At 37.5% G+C, this 20,322-nt stretch overlaps 1 protein-coding gene across 1 annotated transcript in view; it reads right to left on the reverse strand.

The window, feature by feature from the left end:
• Positions 1-483: 483 nt before the first annotated feature.
• The window catches only part of LOC140562764 (Fc receptor-like protein 5), a 42,227-nt gene continuing 22,388 nt past the window's right edge, over positions 484-20,322 (reverse strand). The window contains exons 10-16 of the mRNA XM_072688624.1: positions 19,427-19,696; positions 17,971-18,042; positions 7,248-7,517; positions 4,556-4,825; positions 1,864-2,133; positions 725-784; positions 484-539 (exon numbers count right to left, since the gene is read on the reverse strand). Of these exons, the coding sequence (XP_072544725.1) occupies positions 484-539; positions 725-784; positions 1,864-2,133; positions 4,556-4,825; positions 7,248-7,517; positions 17,971-18,042; positions 19,427-19,696 (1,268 nt within the window). The remainder of the gene's footprint in view (positions 540-724; positions 785-1,863; positions 2,134-4,555; positions 4,826-7,247; positions 7,518-17,970; positions 18,043-19,426; positions 19,697-20,322) is intronic.

Consider the following 20,322-nt stretch of genomic DNA (forward strand, 5'->3'; position numbering starts at 1 on the left):
GACACTAAATTAAACTTATTTAGTTTTTTATAGTGGTGTAAAAACACAGTTGTGGTCAGAAGTCTGCAAACGCTTATTATGTACATCAGCTTTGGACCTATTTTGTATGTATGTATTTTGTACAACCAGCTTTTGGTTCCTATTGTACTGTGTGTTACTCAGTGAGGGCTGTGAATAAATAGAGGTGTAAATGTAACTGTTTGTCCAACCTTTCCTTTAAAACAGCACTGAATTTCTCAAGTTGTCAGTGTTAATGAAACTTTATGAAGGCTGTGCATTCATGTGATGATAGAAAACATTCTTACCAGAAGGATTTGGTGTAGCAGAACCATTGTTATGTGTGTATTGTGGTGTCAGTGTAGAAGAAGACGGAGGGAGGGAGACATTTGTCTTGCCTGAAATACAAAAGAAGCTCCTTATTTTTAAGTAGAGAAGAATAATTTAATGTGAATCAGTGATTTACTGAGACTCACTTAGCATGAATCAATCACTTACACAGACTAGGCCACTAACATTGACAGGCTTTCCATTTGCAGTAACTACACCCATATACAATATGCACCAAAAGAGCACAACAGAAACATTAAGCACTGCTAGAACACATTACACAATTTACCCACGAGAATCTCACAAGAAACGAGACAACACTGGAAACTATTCTGGAAAAATTGCAGACAGTTTTTTACAGTCAGTCTAATATGAAGGAACACAAATCATGACGTACCTCTTACTGTAGTCTTGACAGTGGTGTGAGGATACACCCTCCGTGTTGGTGTGGGTTTTTCTGTTGATATGAAATGATGAAGAGATCAGAGCTGATGTTACTTTTACAATATAAGCAGTAGATGATGATGGTCAGTATAAGATGTGTGTGTAAAAAGCGTTGTGTCTTTCAGCAGTTATCAGAAAGATTACAGCAGCAGTGCAGTGTTTCTGTACAGTACAGTTTCTTACAATAATCACTAAGTGCAACTGATGATCTTTTATTTTCAGGATTAATTTTGAAATGTGAACTTCACTAAAACGTCATTTTCAACATTTAATAGGAGCTACACTGTATGGTCAAATGTTTGTGGGTTTTAAGTTGTGCACATTGCTGACACATAAGTGTGAATGCACACAAACAGCTTCTTTAGTCCTGCTCATAAACATGAACTTCTTGGCACCATGCCTAATGACAGGCATGGGTTAGAGGAGAATGAAACACCCAGTATTGAGCTGTGGAGCAATGGAACTGTGTTGTCTGAAATGACTATGTTCCATCCAAAACATTTTAGGATGCGATATGGATAAGGCGGGGTGGTGATCATCAAACATCCTGACCTCACTAAAAATAATGAAGAGGTTTCTCAAGGTGAGTGTTTGGGGATCCTGTAGGGTCTAATATCTTGTAGTTAACACTGCTGTGAAATCTAAATTCTGTTGTGTTTCTGAAAATAAACTAAAAGAACATGTTATGATATTATACTGATCTCATTATGAGTTTAGTAGATAAGTAAATAAATTCAGGAAAATGTCTTTTACACTATTACAGTGTTTTATTTTAGTCTGCTTCTCCTCTAAAAGACACATTCCTGTCTTTAGGGAAACTAAAGCAACAACACAAAACGCAGTTAAACACCAGCTTTCCAACCATAGCTTCTACTGTATCTCCTCACACTGTAAGACCACCCCACCCAGTAAACCTGAGCTCTCTGACCTCACTGAGCTTTCTGAGATACTGTGTGTTGTAAAGAGAAGTGTGCTGATCTTCCTCTATCACTTCTTAAGCTGATGTACATGATAATGTTTCTGCAGCAGTAAAGCACCTCTACTCTTTTAACTGTTAATGGTAGAAATAATGTGGGAAGACGACACACTCACCTGATACAGTCAGTCTAACAGCAGCACTGATCTCTGAGAAGCGCGGCTCTGTTGACCGTCTTCCCTTACAGGTATAATCACCTTCATGAGACCCATCAGCATTAGAGATTTCATAGTTCTTCCTCCATTGAGCTTCACTGAGAGGATCATTATTCTTAAACCACTCGTAATTCCAGACTCCTCCACTTTCTATGTCACATGTGAGAGTGACTCTCTGTCTGATGAACACACGCTCAGCTGGCTGCACTTTCACTGTAGCCTTTGGTCTCTCTGTTCAAAGATCATAAAGACTTTAGAAAGGTAGAAACTCTGTGTGAAGAAGGTGTTTCTCGTAAGAAGATCCAGAATTCAAAATCCTTCTGGAATAATTGATCAACATTTTTACTCTCATTCTGAAATGAAGTCATTTGTAGAAAGAAAACAGAAATCATGACCAACCTCTTACTGTAATCTTGACTGGAGCACTGTAGTGTGAGACATAGTCTCCTCTGAGTGCTACACACTGATACCCTGCTGTTCCTGTATCAGACACTGTTATACTGAGTGTGTTGGTGTCTTTATATTCAGTCAGAGGATTTAACTGCTGAGAGACTTTGTACCACCTAAACCTCCATCCAGTGAGTGAGATCTGAAGATCACAGGTCAGAGTAAGTGTGTCTCCAGTGTAGACAGTGGTGTGAGGATCCACCCTCAGTGTTGGTGTGGGTTTTTCTGTTGAGATGAAATGATGAAGAGATCAGAGCTGATTCAGCTTTAGAATAGAAGCAGTAGTTTGATCAGGATAAGAACTTGCTGTGTTTTGGCAGAAAGATTACAGTAGTTGGACTTTCCTACAACATTGCTGTAGATAAAGTGTCTTAAAATGAGTTAGCATTTTAAAATAATGAGACAGTCTCTCAGATCAAGGTTTTATCTGAAATCAAGGAGAAATCATGTCAGACATGTCAGACCATGTCAACATGGAGAAAGCAACTCATAGAGCAGTAGTTTAACATACAAAGAACATGCTGAGTCTTATGAGACATTGTGTTTCAGCATTTCACAGAAAGGTTACAGAGGCTCGACTTTCTGACAATGTTGCTGTGCAGTAACGTTTCTGAAAATATTGACTCAGCATTTTTAAAATAATGAGACTGTCTCTAAAATGATGACTCAGCAAATCATGATGCTGAGTTTAAGACACTGAAAATAATGAGAGATTTTCTCAAAGTAAGAAGACGGCATTTCAAATCAGTGATAGTCTCTCAAAACAATGACTTAACGTTTCAGAATATTGAGAGAGCTTCTGGCAATAGTGACTTTGTACCTCAAAATAATGACAATGCAGTTCACATAATAGTGGGAAAATGAAATACTGCATTTTTATTCTTGTTAAATTTTAAAAATGACTGGCACTTCTGCAAAAGCTGATATTCACACACACACACCTTCACCTGCCAGTAGATGTTATTAGTTACACTTGTTTCTAAACCCATTACTCATTTTTTCAGCTGCACTGATCATACAGGACATTATGTAATAAAGTATGCAGAGAAACAGAAGAACTACAATCTGTAATTACAGAACTACAAAGTTCTCCTATATGATGAGCAAAGCTGATCAAATGGACAAGGAGGTGTATCTACAGTTTTCTTATAAAAATACTGGACAAATGGTATATTCATATTCTATTATATTCAGGGCATGCTTCACAATTCAGTTTTTAAATACATATTTAATTAAATATTCACATTTACACACAAACTATATTTTCTGTGTACTAGCAGGGTTTCACAGAGGTGCTACACTTGGTAGTAATGTAGAAGTTAACAGGAATGTGTAAACAAAATGATAATTTACATTTGGGCAATGATTTTTAACGTTTTATTATTAAATAAGGTTAATTAAAATATTATAATCATGTTACGTTTGTTAAGATTGCTTAAGTTGGTTTCAGTGAAGTAACTACAGCTATCTTTTGTAAAATGTATTACATTGTGATATATTTTCACCTCCACTGTATAACCAGTAAACTTCCACTAACGTTAACCAGAGCTGTAATCCGAGGTTCTGACGTTAGCCAGTGTCCCAGTGAGCGAACCTCTAATGTTTAATTCTGCTAAACAGGTCATTCACTCACTGCTGACTCACCTGAGACAATTTTAAATGTTTTTATGTATTTTTATGATATTTCTCTTTTTCTTGTGTGCTTCATTCAATCTGATCACACTGTTAATATTTGCTTGAGTGTTTTAAAAGTAAACTGTGTTTTAAGTAAAAAAAAAAAATACAAAGAAAACAATGATTATCTGCACACTGTGTATATTAATAGGAAAAGCCCCAGCAGAAGTAAAGATATTTGGGTAGCGCAGTAAATCCCAGTTCACACTTTTAAAATACTGAGGTGACAGACTGAATGCCTGACAACACAACTTTCTTGACCAACCACTAGATGGCGATCATTTTCCAGAACGTTTGGGGTATTTATTTTGCCAGCCCAGTTAGAGACAGTGAGGAGAAATGACAGTGTTATTTTCAAATGTAAAATTTGAATGGGCTTTTCAACAATCATCCGGGGCTTGAGCCCCATAAGCCACCCAAACACCCTCCAGTGCGCCGCCACTGTACATGATAATGTTTCTGCAGCAGTAAAGCACCTCTACTCTTTTAACTGTTAATGGTAGAAATAATGTGGGGAAGACGACACACTCACCTGATACAGTCAGTCTAACAGCAGCACTGATCTCTGAGTAGCGCGGCTCTGTTGACCGTCTTCCCTTACAGGTATAATCACCTTCATGAGACCCATCAGCATTAGAGATTTCATAGTTCTTCCTCCATTGAGCTTCACTGAGAGGATCATTATTCTTAAACCACTCGTAATTCCAGACTCCTCCACTTTCTATGTCACATGTGAGAGTGACTCTCTGTCTGATGAACACACGCTCAGCTGGCTGCACTTTCACTGTAGCCTTTGGTCTCTCTGTTCAAAGATCATAAAGACTTTAGAAAGGTAGAAACTCTGTGTGAAGAAGGTGTTTCTCGTAAGAAGATCCAGAATTCAAAATCCTTCTGGAATAATTGATCAACATTTTTACTCTCATTCTGAAATGAAGTCATTTGTAGAAAGAAAACAGAAATCATGACCAACCTCTTACTGTAATCTTGACTGGAGCACTGTAGTGTGAGACATAGTCTCCTCTGAGTGCTACACACTGATACCCTGCTGTTCCTGTATCAGACACTGTTATACTGAGTGTGTTGGTGTCTTTATATTCAGTCAGAGGATTTAACTGCTGAGAGACTTTGTACCACCTAAACCTCCATCCAGTGAGTGAGATCTGAAGATCACAGGTCAGAGTAAGTGTGTCTCCAGTGTAGACAGTGGTGTGAGGATCCACCCTCAGTGTTGGTGTGGGTTTTTCTGTTGAGATGAAATGATGAAGAGATCAGAGCTGATTCAGCTTTAGAATAGAAGCAGTAGTTTGATCAGGATAAGAACTTGCTGTGTTTTGGCAGAAAGATTACAGTAGTTGGACTTTCCTACAACATTGCTGTAGATAAAGTGTCTTAAAATGAGTTAGCATTTTAAAATAATGAGACAGTCTCTCAGATCAAGGTTTTATCTGAAATCAAGGAGAAATCATGTCAGACATGTCAGACCATGTCAACATGGAGAAAGCAACTCATAGAGCAGTAGTTTAACATACAAAGAACATGCTGAGTCTTATGAGACATTGTGTTTCAGCATTTCACAGAAAGGTTACAGAGGCTCGACTTTCTGACAATGTTGCTGTGCAGTAACGTTTCTGAAAATATTGACTCAGCATTTTTAAAATAATGAGACTGTCTCTAAAATGATGACTCAGCAAATCATGATGCTGAGTTTAAGACACTGAAAATAATGAGAGATTTTCTCAAAGTAAGAAGACGGCATTTCAAATCAGTGATAGTCTCTCAAAACAATGACTTAACGTTTCAGAATATTGAGAGAGCTTCTGGCAATAGTGACTTTGTACCTCAAAATAATGACAATGCAGTTCACATAATAGTGGGAAAATGAAATACTGCATTTTTATTCTTGTTAAATTTTAAAAATGACTGGCACTTCTGCAAAAGCTGATATTCACACACACACACCTTCACCTGCCAGTAGATGTTATTAGTTACACTTGTTTCTAAACCCATTACTCATTTTTTCAGCTGCACTGATCATACAGGACATTATGTAATAAAGTATGCAGAGAAACAGAAGAACTACAATCTGTAATTATAGAACTACAAAGTTCTCCTATATGATGAGCAAAGCTGATCAAATGGACAAGGAGGTGTATCTACAGTTTTCTTATAAAAATACTGGACAAATGGTATATTCATATTCTATTATATTCAGGGCATGCTTCACAATTCAGTTTTTAAATACATATTTAATTAAATATTCACATTTACACACAAACTATATTTTCTGTGTACTAGCAGGGTTTCACAGAGGTGCTACACTTGGTAGTAATGTAGAAGTTAACAGGAATGTGTAAACAAAATGATAATTTACATTTGGGCAATGATTTTTAACGTTTTATTATTAAATAAGGTTAATTAAAATATTATAATCATGTTACGTTTGTTAAGATTGCTTAAGTTGGTTTCAGTGAAGTAACTACAGCTATCTTTTGTAAAATGTATTACATTGTGATATATTTTCACCTCCACTGTATAACCAGTAAACTTCCACTAACGTTAACCAGAGCTGTAATCCGAGGTTCTGACGTTAGCCAGTGTCCCAGTGAGCGAACCTCTAATGTTTAATTCTGCTAAACAGGTCATTCACTCACTGCTGACTCACCTGAGACAATTTTAAATGTTTTTATGTATTTTTATGATATTTCTCTTTTTCTTGTGTGCTTCATTCAATCTGATCACACTGTTAATATTTGCTTGAGTGTTTTAAAAGTAAACTGTGTTTTAAGTAAAAAAAAAAAATACAAAGAAAACAATGATTATCTGCACACTGTGTATATTAATAGGAAAAGCCCCAGCAGAAGTAAAGATATTTGGGTAGCGCAGTAAATCCCAGTTCACACTTTTAAAATACTGAGGTGACAGACTGAATGCCTGACAACACAACTTTCTTGACCAACCACTAGATGGCGATCATTTTCCAGAACGTTTGGGGTATTTATTTTGCCAGCCCAGTTAGAGACAGTGAGGAGAAATGACAGTGTTATTTTCAAATGTAAAATTTGAATGGGCTTTTCAACAATCATCCGGGGCTTGAGCCCCATAAGCCACCCAAACACCCTCCAGTGCGCCGCCACTGTACATGATAATGTTTCTGCAGCAGTAAAGCACCTCTACTCTTTTAACTGTTAATGGTAGAAATAATGTGGGGAAGACGACACACTCACCTGATACAGTCAGTCTAACAGCAGCACTGATCTCTGAGTAGCGCGGCTCTGTTGACCGTCTTCCCTTACAGGTATAATCACCTTCATGAGACCCATCAGCATTAGAGATTTCATAGTTCTTCCTCCATTGAGCTTCACTGAGAGGATCATTATTCTTAAACCACTCGTAACTCCAGACTCCTCCACTTTCTATGTCACATGTGAGAGTGACTCTCTGTCTGATGAACACACGCTCAGCTGGCTGCACTTTCACTGTAGCCTTTGGTCTCTCTGTTCAAAGATCATAAAGACTTTAGAAAGGTAGAAACTCTGTGTGAAGAAGGTGTTTCTTGTAAGAAGATCCAGAATTCAAAATCCTTCTGGAATAATTGATCAACATTTTTATTCTCATTCTGAAATGAAGTCATTTGTAGAAAGAAAACAGAGATCATGACCAACCTCTTACTGTAATCTTAACTGGAGCACTGTAGTGTGAGACGTAGTCTCCTCTGAGTGCTACACACTGATACTCTGCTGTTCCTGTATCAGACGCTGTTATACTGAGTGTGTTGGTGTCTTTATATTCAGTCAGAGGATTTAACTGCTGAGAGACTTTGTACCACCTAAACCTCCATCCAGTGAGTGAGATCTGCAGATCACAGGTCAGAGTAAGTGTGTCTCCAGTGTAAACAGTGGTGTGAGGATCCACCCTCAGTGTTGGTTTGGGTTTTTCTGTTGAGATGAAATGATGAAGAGATCAGAGCTGCTGAAACAGGAACATTAGCAGGTTTATCATTTTGTAAAAATTTGTGTCAAAAATGTTTCTAATTCTGAATTCAGCAGAAATGTTACAGTAGTCTGACTTTCCGACAGTGTGACTGTGAATCAGCCTATACATGATTTTAAACAGACAATAAATTTCTACAACAAATTTGAATAGTCTGCTTTTTACGTTTAATAATAATAATAATAATTTTGCGCATCTGCAACCAAAAAACCTTTTATTCTGACATCAGACTACATCTGCCTGGAAAAACACAGAGATGTAAACCCAGACAGGACTAAATTATCAGATGACCACTGAGTTCAGTGAAAAACAGGTAAATTAACCTGTAATATTTTCAGAGGATGACGAAATAAACACAGACATGTTCGATCCAGATGGTAATAAAATCACAGAGGAGCCCCTGTGAAAAAGAGAATTACCCCAATGGAAATGTAGTTCCAGCCAGACAGAGCTTAACAGTGATGTTCAGTGCTTTATCCAGGGTCTTGTTGATGTAAGTAGTTCATGTCAGTAGACAGTGTGTTCAGCTAAAATTCATCTTAACCAATGTGTCTAAAATATGTCTTCATTAGTTGAACTGTTTGCAGCACCTGAACTAAAGCTGAAAGTCTTCATGATTACTCCACGTTTCCAAACAGGCTTAAATTTCCTACATGCACGTTATCAGTGACATTAGCATGGTTACACTTCCTGTGTTGTGTCACGTTGGGTGAAGTATGCAGAGCATTACTGAGGTGCAGGCCTCAGTAAACTTTCAGCAGCTAAAGCTCTCAAAGTTAAAGTTTGCTCGGAGCTGAATCCACACAGTTTGATATTGACTGTAGATTTGAACTGACCAGTCACAGACTTTGTAGTGGAGTGTGTTCATCTACAGTGTTCGTCCAGCTGCTATATGCGTGACACGATGAGCAAGTCCACCTGCTTGAAATGTGCAGTGCAGTCTGCAGTGGTGTTTAATGCTGAGAGACGTTCTGTCTCTGATCAAAACTCTAAATCGCTCATCAGGCACATCAGTTTACTGAACTTTCCACTTTACTGTGTGTTGGTCAATCCAGTGAATGCTGGGAATAAATAATGGTGTAATTGTAACTGTTTGATCGACCATTCCTTTAAAACAGTGCTGTTTTCTCAAGTCATCAGCATGTACAGGATGATAAATACATAGAAGCAGAATCAGAGACAGTGGTCTTGTCTGAAAAACAGCTTTTTAAACTCTTACACAAAGAATTTAACCACAGTAATCCCCAAGAATGGAGACAATACTAGAATCCATTCAGGAAAAATTAATAACCTATATAGAGTTAAAAATAAACAGTTTTCCACAGTCAGTCTAAAATGAAGTTGTTCATAAAAAAGAAAATAGAAATCATGATGTACCTCTTACTGTAGTCTTGACAGTGGTGTGAGGATCCACCCTCTGTGTTGGTTTGGGTTTTTCTGTTGATATGAAATGATGAAGAGATCAGAGCTGATGTTACTTTTACAATATAAGCAGTAGATGATGATGGTCAGTATAAGCTGTGTGTGTAAAAAGCTGTGTGTCCTTCAGCAGTTATCAGAAAGATTACAGCAGGTTGATTTTCCTACAGTGTTTCTGTACAATACAGTTTCTCACAATAATCACTAAGTGGAACTGATAATCTTTTATTTTCAGGATTAATTTTGTAATATAAACTTCACTAAAACATAATTTTCAATATTTAATTGGAGCAAAACCATTTCACCAATTGTTTGTGGACGCCCATTCAGCTACTTTAAGTTGCACTCATTGCTGACACAGATGTGCAAATGCACACACACACAGCGTGTCTAATCCTTGCCAATAGAATAGGACTCTCTGGAGCAAATGAACATGAACCTATTGGCACCATGCCTAATACCAGTCATGGGTTAGAGGGGTATAAAGCCCTCCAGCATTGAGCTGTGGAGCAGTGGAACTGTGTTCTCTGGACTGATGGTGCTCCATCCAAAACTATTGGGATGAGTTGGGGATGAGGAGGGGTGGTGATTATCCATCCAACATCCTGCACTCACTAACGCTCCTGTCACTGAATGCAGTCAAACCCTCCAAAATCTAGCAGAATTGTGTGTGCGCGCGCAACTTTATGTGCTGCTGTATTTATGTGTTACTGTGTGTGTCGCTGTGTATCTATGTGCATGCTGCTGTGTGGTTCTGTGTAAGTGTGCCACTTTGTGCATATACAAAGGTGTATACATGTGTGTTTGTGTGTCGCTATGGTTTGTGTGCTGCTGTGTTTGTGTGTGCATACCGGTTTGTACATGTGTTTGTGTGTGTGTGTGCCTCTGTATATGTGTGCTGTTTGTGTGCGCAACTGTATTTGCCAGTGTGTGTGTGCCGCTTTATGTGTATGTGAATGGTGTTTGTGTGTGCTGCTGTGAGTGTGCCACTGTGTGTGTGTTTGTGTATGTGTATGAGGTTCCCATTTTGTGATTGTGATTCTGTGTGTGTGTGTGTGTGTGTATACAGTTATGTGTGTTTCAGTGTGCTGCTATGTGTGTTCTACTGTGAGTGAAGCTGTGTGTGTGTGTGTGTGTGCCTGCTGTGTGCTTGCATGCCGCTGTGTGTATTCCAATGTGTGTGTGTATGTGTGTGTGTGCGCATGCTGATGTGTTTTCTTTGTGTTCGCTGCTGTGAGTAAGCTACTGTGTGTGTGAAATCTCTGAAATCTTCAGGATGTTTCCTGATCTAAAAGACTTCAATAGAGTTGATGAAGTTTGCTGATGTCATGCAAAAGCCCTGTATCTCCGTTTTCAGTTTTTCATTTTCTGATATAATTGGAATCTGGCAGCCTTCCAATGTCCCTAATAAACAGTCAAGCAAAATGTTTTGTTTTTTGTTTTTTTAACATTGACTTCACCTAAGAAGTCCTTTCTTTTCCTGTAAAGCTGCTGTTTTGGAGATATGAGGTTTTTGCACAGCAAACATATATAGAGTATATTTACACCATATTATCATATTTTTTGATTAACAAACATTCTATAATCAAGACAAGAAAGCAGAAAAAAATGACAAACCTCTTACTGTAATCTTGACTCGATTACTGTGGTATGACTCATATGATCCTCTGAATGCTTGACACTGATACTCTGTTGTTCCTGAATCAGACGCTGTTATACTGAGTGTGTTGGGGCCTAACTCTCTCAGATATTCTAACTGCTGAGAGACTTTGAACCACGTAAACTTCCATCCAGTGACTGAGATCTGCAGATCACAGGTCAGAGTAAGTGTGTCTCCAGTGTAGACAGTGGTGTGAGGATACACCCTCAGTGTTGGTTTGGGTTTTTCTGTTGAGATGAAATGATGAAAAGATCAGAGCTGATTTTACTTTTACAATATAAACAGTAGTTTATCAGGATAAGATCAGACTTTGTTGCTTAATGAACTGAATATGTCTGTATTCTAGAAATATAGAAATTGTAATATTTTGTACAGTGTCAGCATACATTTTAAGCTCACAGGTCTGTAATGTACAATGTGTGTGGAAAACACACACAATCGTATATTAGTAAAAATGTAGTAAAATATGTGTATAATAAACTATACAGTGGATTGTGGGAAGGTGTACAGGCAAATCTACATGAATGTAAATGAAGCAATCCAGTAAAAGCAGATGTAGCTGCTCACCTTGAGCTTGTCCACAGTAGAGTACAGTCAGCACTACAGTATGGAAAGAAACAGAGGACATGATGCATTAGTGTGAAGGATTAGCTGTTCTCAGTTGAAGGGGGTTAAAAAGCTGGTTACAGTCGGAGATGGCTGTTTGATTAAAGGTTGAAATGTGTGTCTTGTCTATGAAATTGTACACAACACTGCTCCTCCTCCTCTTAAACATTTTATTATACAGAGGATAAACACGTCTCCGGCTACTAGAGGTAAAACACGAGCAGACTGTGATCTCCCTTACAGAAGAAGCTGCTTTTAGCCAAACAGCACTTTCTATTAAATCACAATAATGGAGTTCAGTCCCAGTCTGTAGAAAACATCTGCACTGCAGAAAATATATTAATTTATCATTATTTTGAACTGTTATTCTGGTCTCTGTTCACGGTGGATCCATATTTTCAGTCATATGAGAACATTGTATAAATATAATTTACATCAGAACTGTAAATATTAACCCTTACACTTCCTCATTCATTTCTCACCTGTCAAACTGAAAAGAAGGGATATTTATGGATGAAGTACAAGGTATAAAGTACAGTAAAGGTAGTAAAGGTAAGGATGTTAAATTAATTCATCTCAATGTTATTAATTATCATTTTATAATGAACTGTTTTTAATCTTACCTGACAATAAATAGATTTTTTTAGATCTTAAATTCAAATCAAATACAGGAAAAAGTCTGGTTAGTCACTACTTTGTGAGCGAATTCACATAGTACTGTAATTACAGTGGTTTTGGGAAATGCTCAAGAACAATTCATTGTTTTAAACAGATTATTTAATTTTATGATTATAAATAACTTTTATTATTATTATTAATAATAATAATAATAATAATAATTATTATTATTATTATTATTATTATTATTGTTGTTATTGTTATTATTATTATTATTATTCATTAATATTATTTTTATTATTATTATTTTATGTTTATTATTTTTTATTATTATTGTTGTTGTTGTTGGGGAACAGCCCCACCCTCCCCACATGCAATTAAGTCATTTGCAATTATATGTAAATAGTCTGTTAATAATATTGTTATTGCTTTTTTACTTCTATTATTTATATTGTGTATATAGTATAATTTATCTAAGTTTTTGTAACTGAGTGTCTTGCTATCCCTTTCTGCTGTAACACCGAGAATTTCCCCACTGTGGGACACTGTGTGTAATAAAGGATAATCTTATCTTATTTAAAAGGCTTTTGTTGGAGTAACTGTCTTTACTCCTCCAGGGAAAGCTTTCTGCTACATTTTGGACCATTGCTATGAGGATCTGACTGTATTTAGCAAAAGTAAGGTTAGGATGTTGAATGATCATCACCCCACCTCAGCTCCAACTCATCCCAAAAGTACTGGATGGAGCACCATCATTCCGGAGAACACAGGTCTTTTGCTCCACAGCTCAGTGCTGAGGGGCTTTACACCCCACCAGCTTACGCCTGGCATTACGCATGGTGCCAGTGGGCAGCAGTGGGTGCTAATAGTTTATTAGAAGGTGTGTCCACTAATATGTGAACATTCAGTGTGATATATATATATATATATATATATATATATATACATATAGCATCTCATAACCAGTTACAGATGGAGCTCAGAAAACCTGTCAAACCTCAAACCTAAAAAGTATAAGATGAGAAGAAGAGCTGAAGCTCCCATAGCTGCACTGATCCTAGTCTGACTGCATTTAAACACCTTCATACAGCAGCAGCTCTGACTCTAATGAAGATATAAAGAAAGAGTTACTCACAGAGCAGCACAGAGAGTGGACTGACCTCCATACTGTCTCACTGACCACTGACTGACTGACTGACAGAGAAAAAGAAAGCACATAAGAAAAAGAGAGAGAGCACACCCACATTTTAGCTCCTCTCCCTTGTGACATCACCTATCTTTTAGTAGAATAATTCACAGAAATGACTGAATATTAAGCTTTAAGACTAAAAAAATATTAATTTCATTAAAATATTTTAAATGATTTTTTAATAAATGACCAAATTTCCATCATAATTCCCTCATTAAGATTTAAACTCAGTTGTTTAAAGTGGTCTGATATGTGTGTGTGTGTGTGGGGGGGGTGCTTTGTAGAAATCCTGACGTACTAAATATTTTGTACAGTGGTAAGGAAGGGAAACAGGGATCATCAGTAAACATGGTGTTCAAAGGGTTCAAATTCAAACTGATCATTGGATTCATTTTAAACTGGCAGCTTCATTTACTGTCCATTAATCTGAGAGTTCAGCACAAGATGGACAGAACACACGGATTCTGAAGCCCAAAGGGAAAAGAGCTGAGAGTGCCTGAACGCTACCAGTACAGCTTACACAGTAGTGCTCCTGTTTACTTCAATAAGAGTTTTACTGGCTGGAGTTGGGATGCTAGAACTGGACCAATCAGTAAACACTTACGTTCTCCACTAATTCTTCCTTTAGGCTGGTAGGAGACACTGCTAGTGCTAATCATGTAATGCTGTGAGTAGATCATTTGACCTTTTTTCTAGTTTAGCTCCTCAGTAGAGAAGGAAGTCATCACCACAGTCACTCTGGGACAAAAGACAAACCACAAACACCTCAATAGCTGCTCTCTATCTAGGTGAAAATAGCCCTGTGTGTGGAAATGTGAAGATGAGATGGTTCCCACAGTTTGTACCTGTGTTTCTGTCTGTCTTTGTGATAAGCCTGCCCCAAACACAGCTTCTGAATTAAAATGTTCTAGCTAATCATAGTGATATTAAACACTTATCCCCCACATCCCAACAGACTAACCCTCAGTGTCGCCTATAGACCTTCTTTTAAGCATGACTTCCATATTGTAACTATAAAGAAACACTCAGTTCTATTTCTTTATAATTAAATTCAACATTAGTCTGAGCATATGAAGCTTCATGGGAGCCACAGAGCACACACACACCACAATATAATTAGACTATGAGTTAATATTCAAAACAGGATGTGATATTGGGACTTATTTGTTATTTAAACATCAGTGTGTCTTTACCACTGTTTCACTACACCACACGTCAGACCACAAGACTCAAAATAACACTCTGCCCTCAACTCTCTGTCTACTCTCTCTGTCTATAGAGGTTAAAACGGTCTATGCTGGACACAGAGTGGACTGATAAAGTTCACCAACATCCTACTCAAAGCTATAAAGAGTGAGAAGCTCTCTTAGTGTTTATCTGTGTTTCAGAGTGTTATTCACTATCCACTGCTGATCAGCTAATAACAGAGTGTATTCTAAACACTTACTAAGGCAGTACATGTTGCATTAAACAGCACATTTCTCTTTATTTGATTAATCTCTGTTTACTTGATTCATAGATCATTTACATGTGAGCCTCTTCACTACTGTCAATCAGTCACCGGACCTCAACCCAACTGAGCATGCTTTCTTCTTACTGAAGGCAAAACTGAAGGCAGAAAGACCCCCAAACAAGCAGCAACTGAAGGTGTCTGCAGTTTAGGCCTGAAAAAACAACTCAAAGAAAGAAGCCCTTTGGTGCTGTCCATGAGTTCCAGACCTCCTGCAGTCTTATTTTATGTAAAAAACTTGATACAAGTTTGTGTGAACAACAACAAACACAACCAGAGATTTTTAGGTCTGATTTGGGCCGTTTTCATATTTTCTGCTTTAACTATCCCTGCTTTTCATCACTGAAGGATAAATTATGTCAGTCTGGCCTTTGATTATTGTTACAGATGGTGATAATAACTTGTAATTAAGGTTGAGTAGTAATATATGTAAGTACATTAAAAACAGGGTGATTACTAGCAATGATTACACTACAGTAGCGGTGTCAAACATATGTTTTGGCCCAACAAAAAAATCTGAATCTATGTTCTCAATGGTGACCATTCAGTTAAGCTCAGTGAAACTCCTCAGCAGATCCAATCACAATCTCTGTTCTTACTGGGTGGAACCAATCAGAATCTTCATTCTAAATCCATTGCACAACCACTTGGTGTGTGTTTACATGATATTGTACTGTTGAAACACAGAATTGTGTCCAAGCATCGTGCAGCTAAAGGTTTGAGGTTTAAAAATTGTGACAACTTGGTTAAAAGCAGTAAAAAAGAAACGTGAGGATGTGAGCAGCTTTGTCAAGGGTCAAATTATTATGGCTACACAACTGGGTCAGAGCATCTCCAAAACCTCAGGCAAGTCTTGTGGGATGGTAACGGAATACAACGGTCAGTACCTGCTAAAAGTGGCTCAAGCAATGAACCACGTGTGAACCGATGAGAGGAACATGGGCATCAAAGACTCATGGATGTGATCCATGGAAGACCCACCTCATAGTTTACAAGCTTTACAGGATCTGCTACTACTGTCTTGGTGCCAAATACCACAGCAGGCCTTCAGAGTTCTTGCCTCGATGGTCAGATCTGTTGTGGTGACACAAGGGGGGCTTCTTAAGCAGGTGGTATTAATGTTATGGCTGATAGGTGTATGTTATAACTCATTTTGCCCTGTTAAATGAACAGTTTTAAGAAATCATTGAAATCCCAATATCGCCATGATATTCATGTCCACGATAAGTGTAAAATAAACTTTAAGCCACAGCTGCGTATTGCTTCTGCATTTGTGATCAACTACCATGGATATACATGATTGATACATGTGTGTCTGCTGTGTAACCTCCTGTCACAACCAGCTGTTTTTTTTACAGATAGACAACATATCAGTGATCATTATTTATGTTCACTAAACCACAGTTTCATTAATCAGCACTTGAAGAAAGTTAAACCATGTTTATGAATAAAGAACAGAACATGAGAGCTGTTGTAATGAGATACAAATATTTATTTATGATCATTCCAGACATCATCAAACAACAGGCAAGTATTAAATTGTGCAGCTCTGTGAAAGTTAGTTAAATACAACTAATTATAAGCTTTTTTATTATATATAAGGACAAAGCTTTTTGAACATAAACATGACATTCAAGTCCATGTTTAAACTTCTAACTACAACTGTACATTGCTTTTCAGCTTGCACTATGACCACAGAGCTAGAGGCCCTTGTCCGCTATCATGGATATAAATGATGTAAAAAATAATGTGTATTTCATTAAGACTTAACTCGATTATAAATCTAAACACATGGTTTATAATATATTAAGAATGAGAAATTCAGTATTTAAAAAGGACCACTAGTTAATGAATAATAAGTCTAAGTTTGGTAAGTTTGGTTAGTCATAAAGAAAGGTAAAAAGATCAAACTAACTACAAACAAACCAAAAACATTAACCTTTGAAACGACAGAAGAAAAATATAATCATCATTACAGAAAATAACAAAAGAATGACTGATTTGAAAGAAATGACTGAAAATGATCATATTTGTGTATGTTCCCCTCATTATCATAGATTTTATACTAATGTGTTAATAATCAAGCTGAATATTAGTTTGTGTATAATATTGATTGTCCTGTTGGAGAAATTAGACCTTTATACTTTTTATTTTTTTTATCTATAACTTTAGATAATGAACATAAACAACACCAGATCACTCACTGAACTTAACATTCAGAACACGTCTGATTATTCCTCAACTCTGGAGTCAGTGCTGCATTTCAATGGTTCAGATCTGTGTAAAATACCAGCACAACAACTATTACTAAAATAATGAAATACTGTATTAAAGATAATTCACGCAAATGTAAATATACTCAGATGTTGCCCTCTTCTGTCTGCACTCCTCAAAGCTTCAATCAGGGTCACAGCAACAAGTCAGGCCTTCTTCAGGGACCTGTAAGAAAAAAAAATATTTATTAAATTATTAAACATTAATCATGGTCGTTTGGTGCTACTTTCCTGCCTCAGGACACGGACACCTTGCGATAATTGAAGAAAACAAAAATTCAAAGGCATGTCAAAAATATTTTATAGGAGAATGTAAGAGCAGCTGGTCCATGACCTCAAGCTGAAGAGATGTTGGATGATGTTGGTAGACAGTGACCCAATCACAGAAGTAAATCAACTCATTAATGGTTGAAACAGGAGAAGATTTGTGTTTAGGAATGGACAAGTCATTGTCCTGACTTCAGAAATATGGATCATGTGAAACACATTTGCTGGGAGGAATGGTCTAAAATTCCTCCTTAGTGATGTACAAACTGTGCCACTGAAGGGAAATGTGTGTTGGAGATAACTGCTGCTAAAGAGTCATCAACAGGTTTTTAAATTCAAGGATTCACTTACTTTTTCTAGCCTGCAGTGGGAAGGTTTACTCATTGTGTTCAATAAAAGACATCAAAGTTCTTACCTTTACTGTGTTGATTGACGTTTTTCAGAATCTCACAATAGGTCACACCACTTAGTTGTGTTACTGGATCATCTAACACAAAAAAACACAGAGATGCATTTCTTACCATTTCATCAGAGTTTCCTCTTAGAAGCACAACACTGATGAGATGGGATGACGCTTAACACTGCAGTTAACACTGCTGTAATTGTGATCACTGCGTATTATAGAGCAATTCAGATCTGATCATGAAATGGGTTAACTAGGGTAACAGTAAATGCTGGAGGGTTTGTTGGTAATATAAAGTCTGCAGCGGTGTTTAATGCTGAGAGAGATTCTGGCTCTGATTGCTGTGCTACTGATCTCCAGCAGGGGGAGATAGAGACACAGTGAGAGTGGAATGATACACACTGCACTCAGATATACACTGCTTTACCCTCCTCTAAAATGGCTAAAACTAAAGACGCTAAAGTGTATTAGTTACTTTCATAGTGGTGTAAATACAGAATAGTGGTCAGATGTTATAACGTGTCCCTCTACTGGCCTCAGGTTGAAGGCTCTGTGCTCCAGGGCTCATTAGGACAGCTGATGAGCCTCTGTGTTTGGGCTGCTCTTTGTGTTTCTACAGAGTTCTGAGTATTTGTGGATCTTTTGTTGTTTATTCTGGCTTTGACCTGTTGCATGTCTGACACACACACACACACACACACACACACACACACACACACAGACTTAGCCACTAACACTGACAGGCTTTCTATAAATGGTAACTGGGCCTAGATAAAATATTCACCAAAAGAGTAACAGAAAAAAAACCCAAAACTCACTCTGATAGAACACAGCACAGGTAAAACACATAAAATTTAAATCTGAGAAAAAATGAGACAATACTAGAAACTATTCTGGAAAAAGTAATAATTCATACAGAAATAAAAATAGACAGTTTTCACAGTCTGTCTAAAATGAAGATGTTTACAAAAACTAAACAGATAATCATAACCAACATTTTACTGTAGTCTTAACAGTGCTGTAAGGATCCTCCCTCTGTTTTGTTTTAGGTTTTTCTGTTGATAGAAAATGAGGAAGATTTATTTATTTATTTATTTATTTATACATATAAACACAGACATGCTTAGAAGCATTGTGGAAGCTTGAACAGGGAACAGGACAGAAAGCCGTTCATTGCTGCAACTCTGACCCAGGCAATCAACAGATCTCCAATTCCATTTGTGTGTGTGTGTGTGTGTGTGGTTTGAAGAGTCACTACAATGTCAAGTCTGTTACATATGCATTTTAAAGTAATGAGAAAGTATCTCTAGATATGAATTTTGGGAGGTCCTGTAGACGTGCATAGCAGCAATGCAACCCACCCCACGGCACTCCAGGACTGTACATGATAATGTTTCTGCAGCAGTAAAGCACCTCTACTCTTTTAACTGTTAATGGTGGAAATAATGTGGGAAGACGACACACTCACCTGATACAGTCAGTCTAACAGCAGCACTGATCTCTGAGTAGCTTGGCTCTGTTGACCGTCTTCCCTTACAGGTATAATCACCTTCATGAGATCCATCAGCATTAGAGATTTCATAGTTCTTCCTCCATTGAGCTTCACTGAGAGGATCATTATTCTTAAACCACTCGTAATTCCAGACTCCTCCACTTTCTATGTCACATGTGAGAGTGACTCTCTCTCTGATGAACACACGCTCAGCTGGCTGCACTTTCACTGTAGCCTTTGGTCTCTCTGTTCAAAGATCATAAAGACTTTAGAAAGGTAGAAACTCTGTGTGAAGGTGTTTCTCGTAAGAAGATCCAGATTTCAAAATCCTTCTGGAATAATTGATCAACATTTTTACTCTCATTCTGAAATGAAGTCGTTTGTAGAAAGAAAACAGAGATCATGACCAACCTCTTACTGTAATCGTGACTGGAGCACTGTAGTGTGAGACGTAGTCTCCTCTGAGTGCTATACACTGATACTCTGCTGTTCCTGTATCAGACGCTGTTATACTGAGTGTGTTGGTGTCTTTATATTCAGTCAGAGGATTTAACTGCTGAGAGACTTTGTACCACCTAAACCTCCATTCAGTGAGTGAGATCTGCAGATCACAGGTCAGAGTAAGTGTGTCTCCAGTGTAGACAGTGGTGTGAGGATCCACCCTCAGTGTTGGTTTGGGTTTTTCTGTGGAGATGAAATGATGAAGAGATCAGAGTTGATTCAGCTTTAGAATAGAAGCAGTAGTTTGATCAGGATAAGAACTTGCTGTGTTTTGGCAGAAAGATTACAGTAGTTGGACTTTCCTACAACGTTGCTGTAGATAAAGTGTCTTAAAATGAGTAAGCATTTTAAAATAATGAGACAGTCTCTCA

The sequence above is a fragment of the Salminus brasiliensis genome, chromosome 9 (assembly GCF_030463535.1).
Source record: "Salminus brasiliensis chromosome 9, fSalBra1.hap2, whole genome shotgun sequence".
NCBI classification, from domain to species: Eukaryota; Metazoa; Chordata; class Actinopteri; order Characiformes; family Bryconidae; genus Salminus; species Salminus brasiliensis.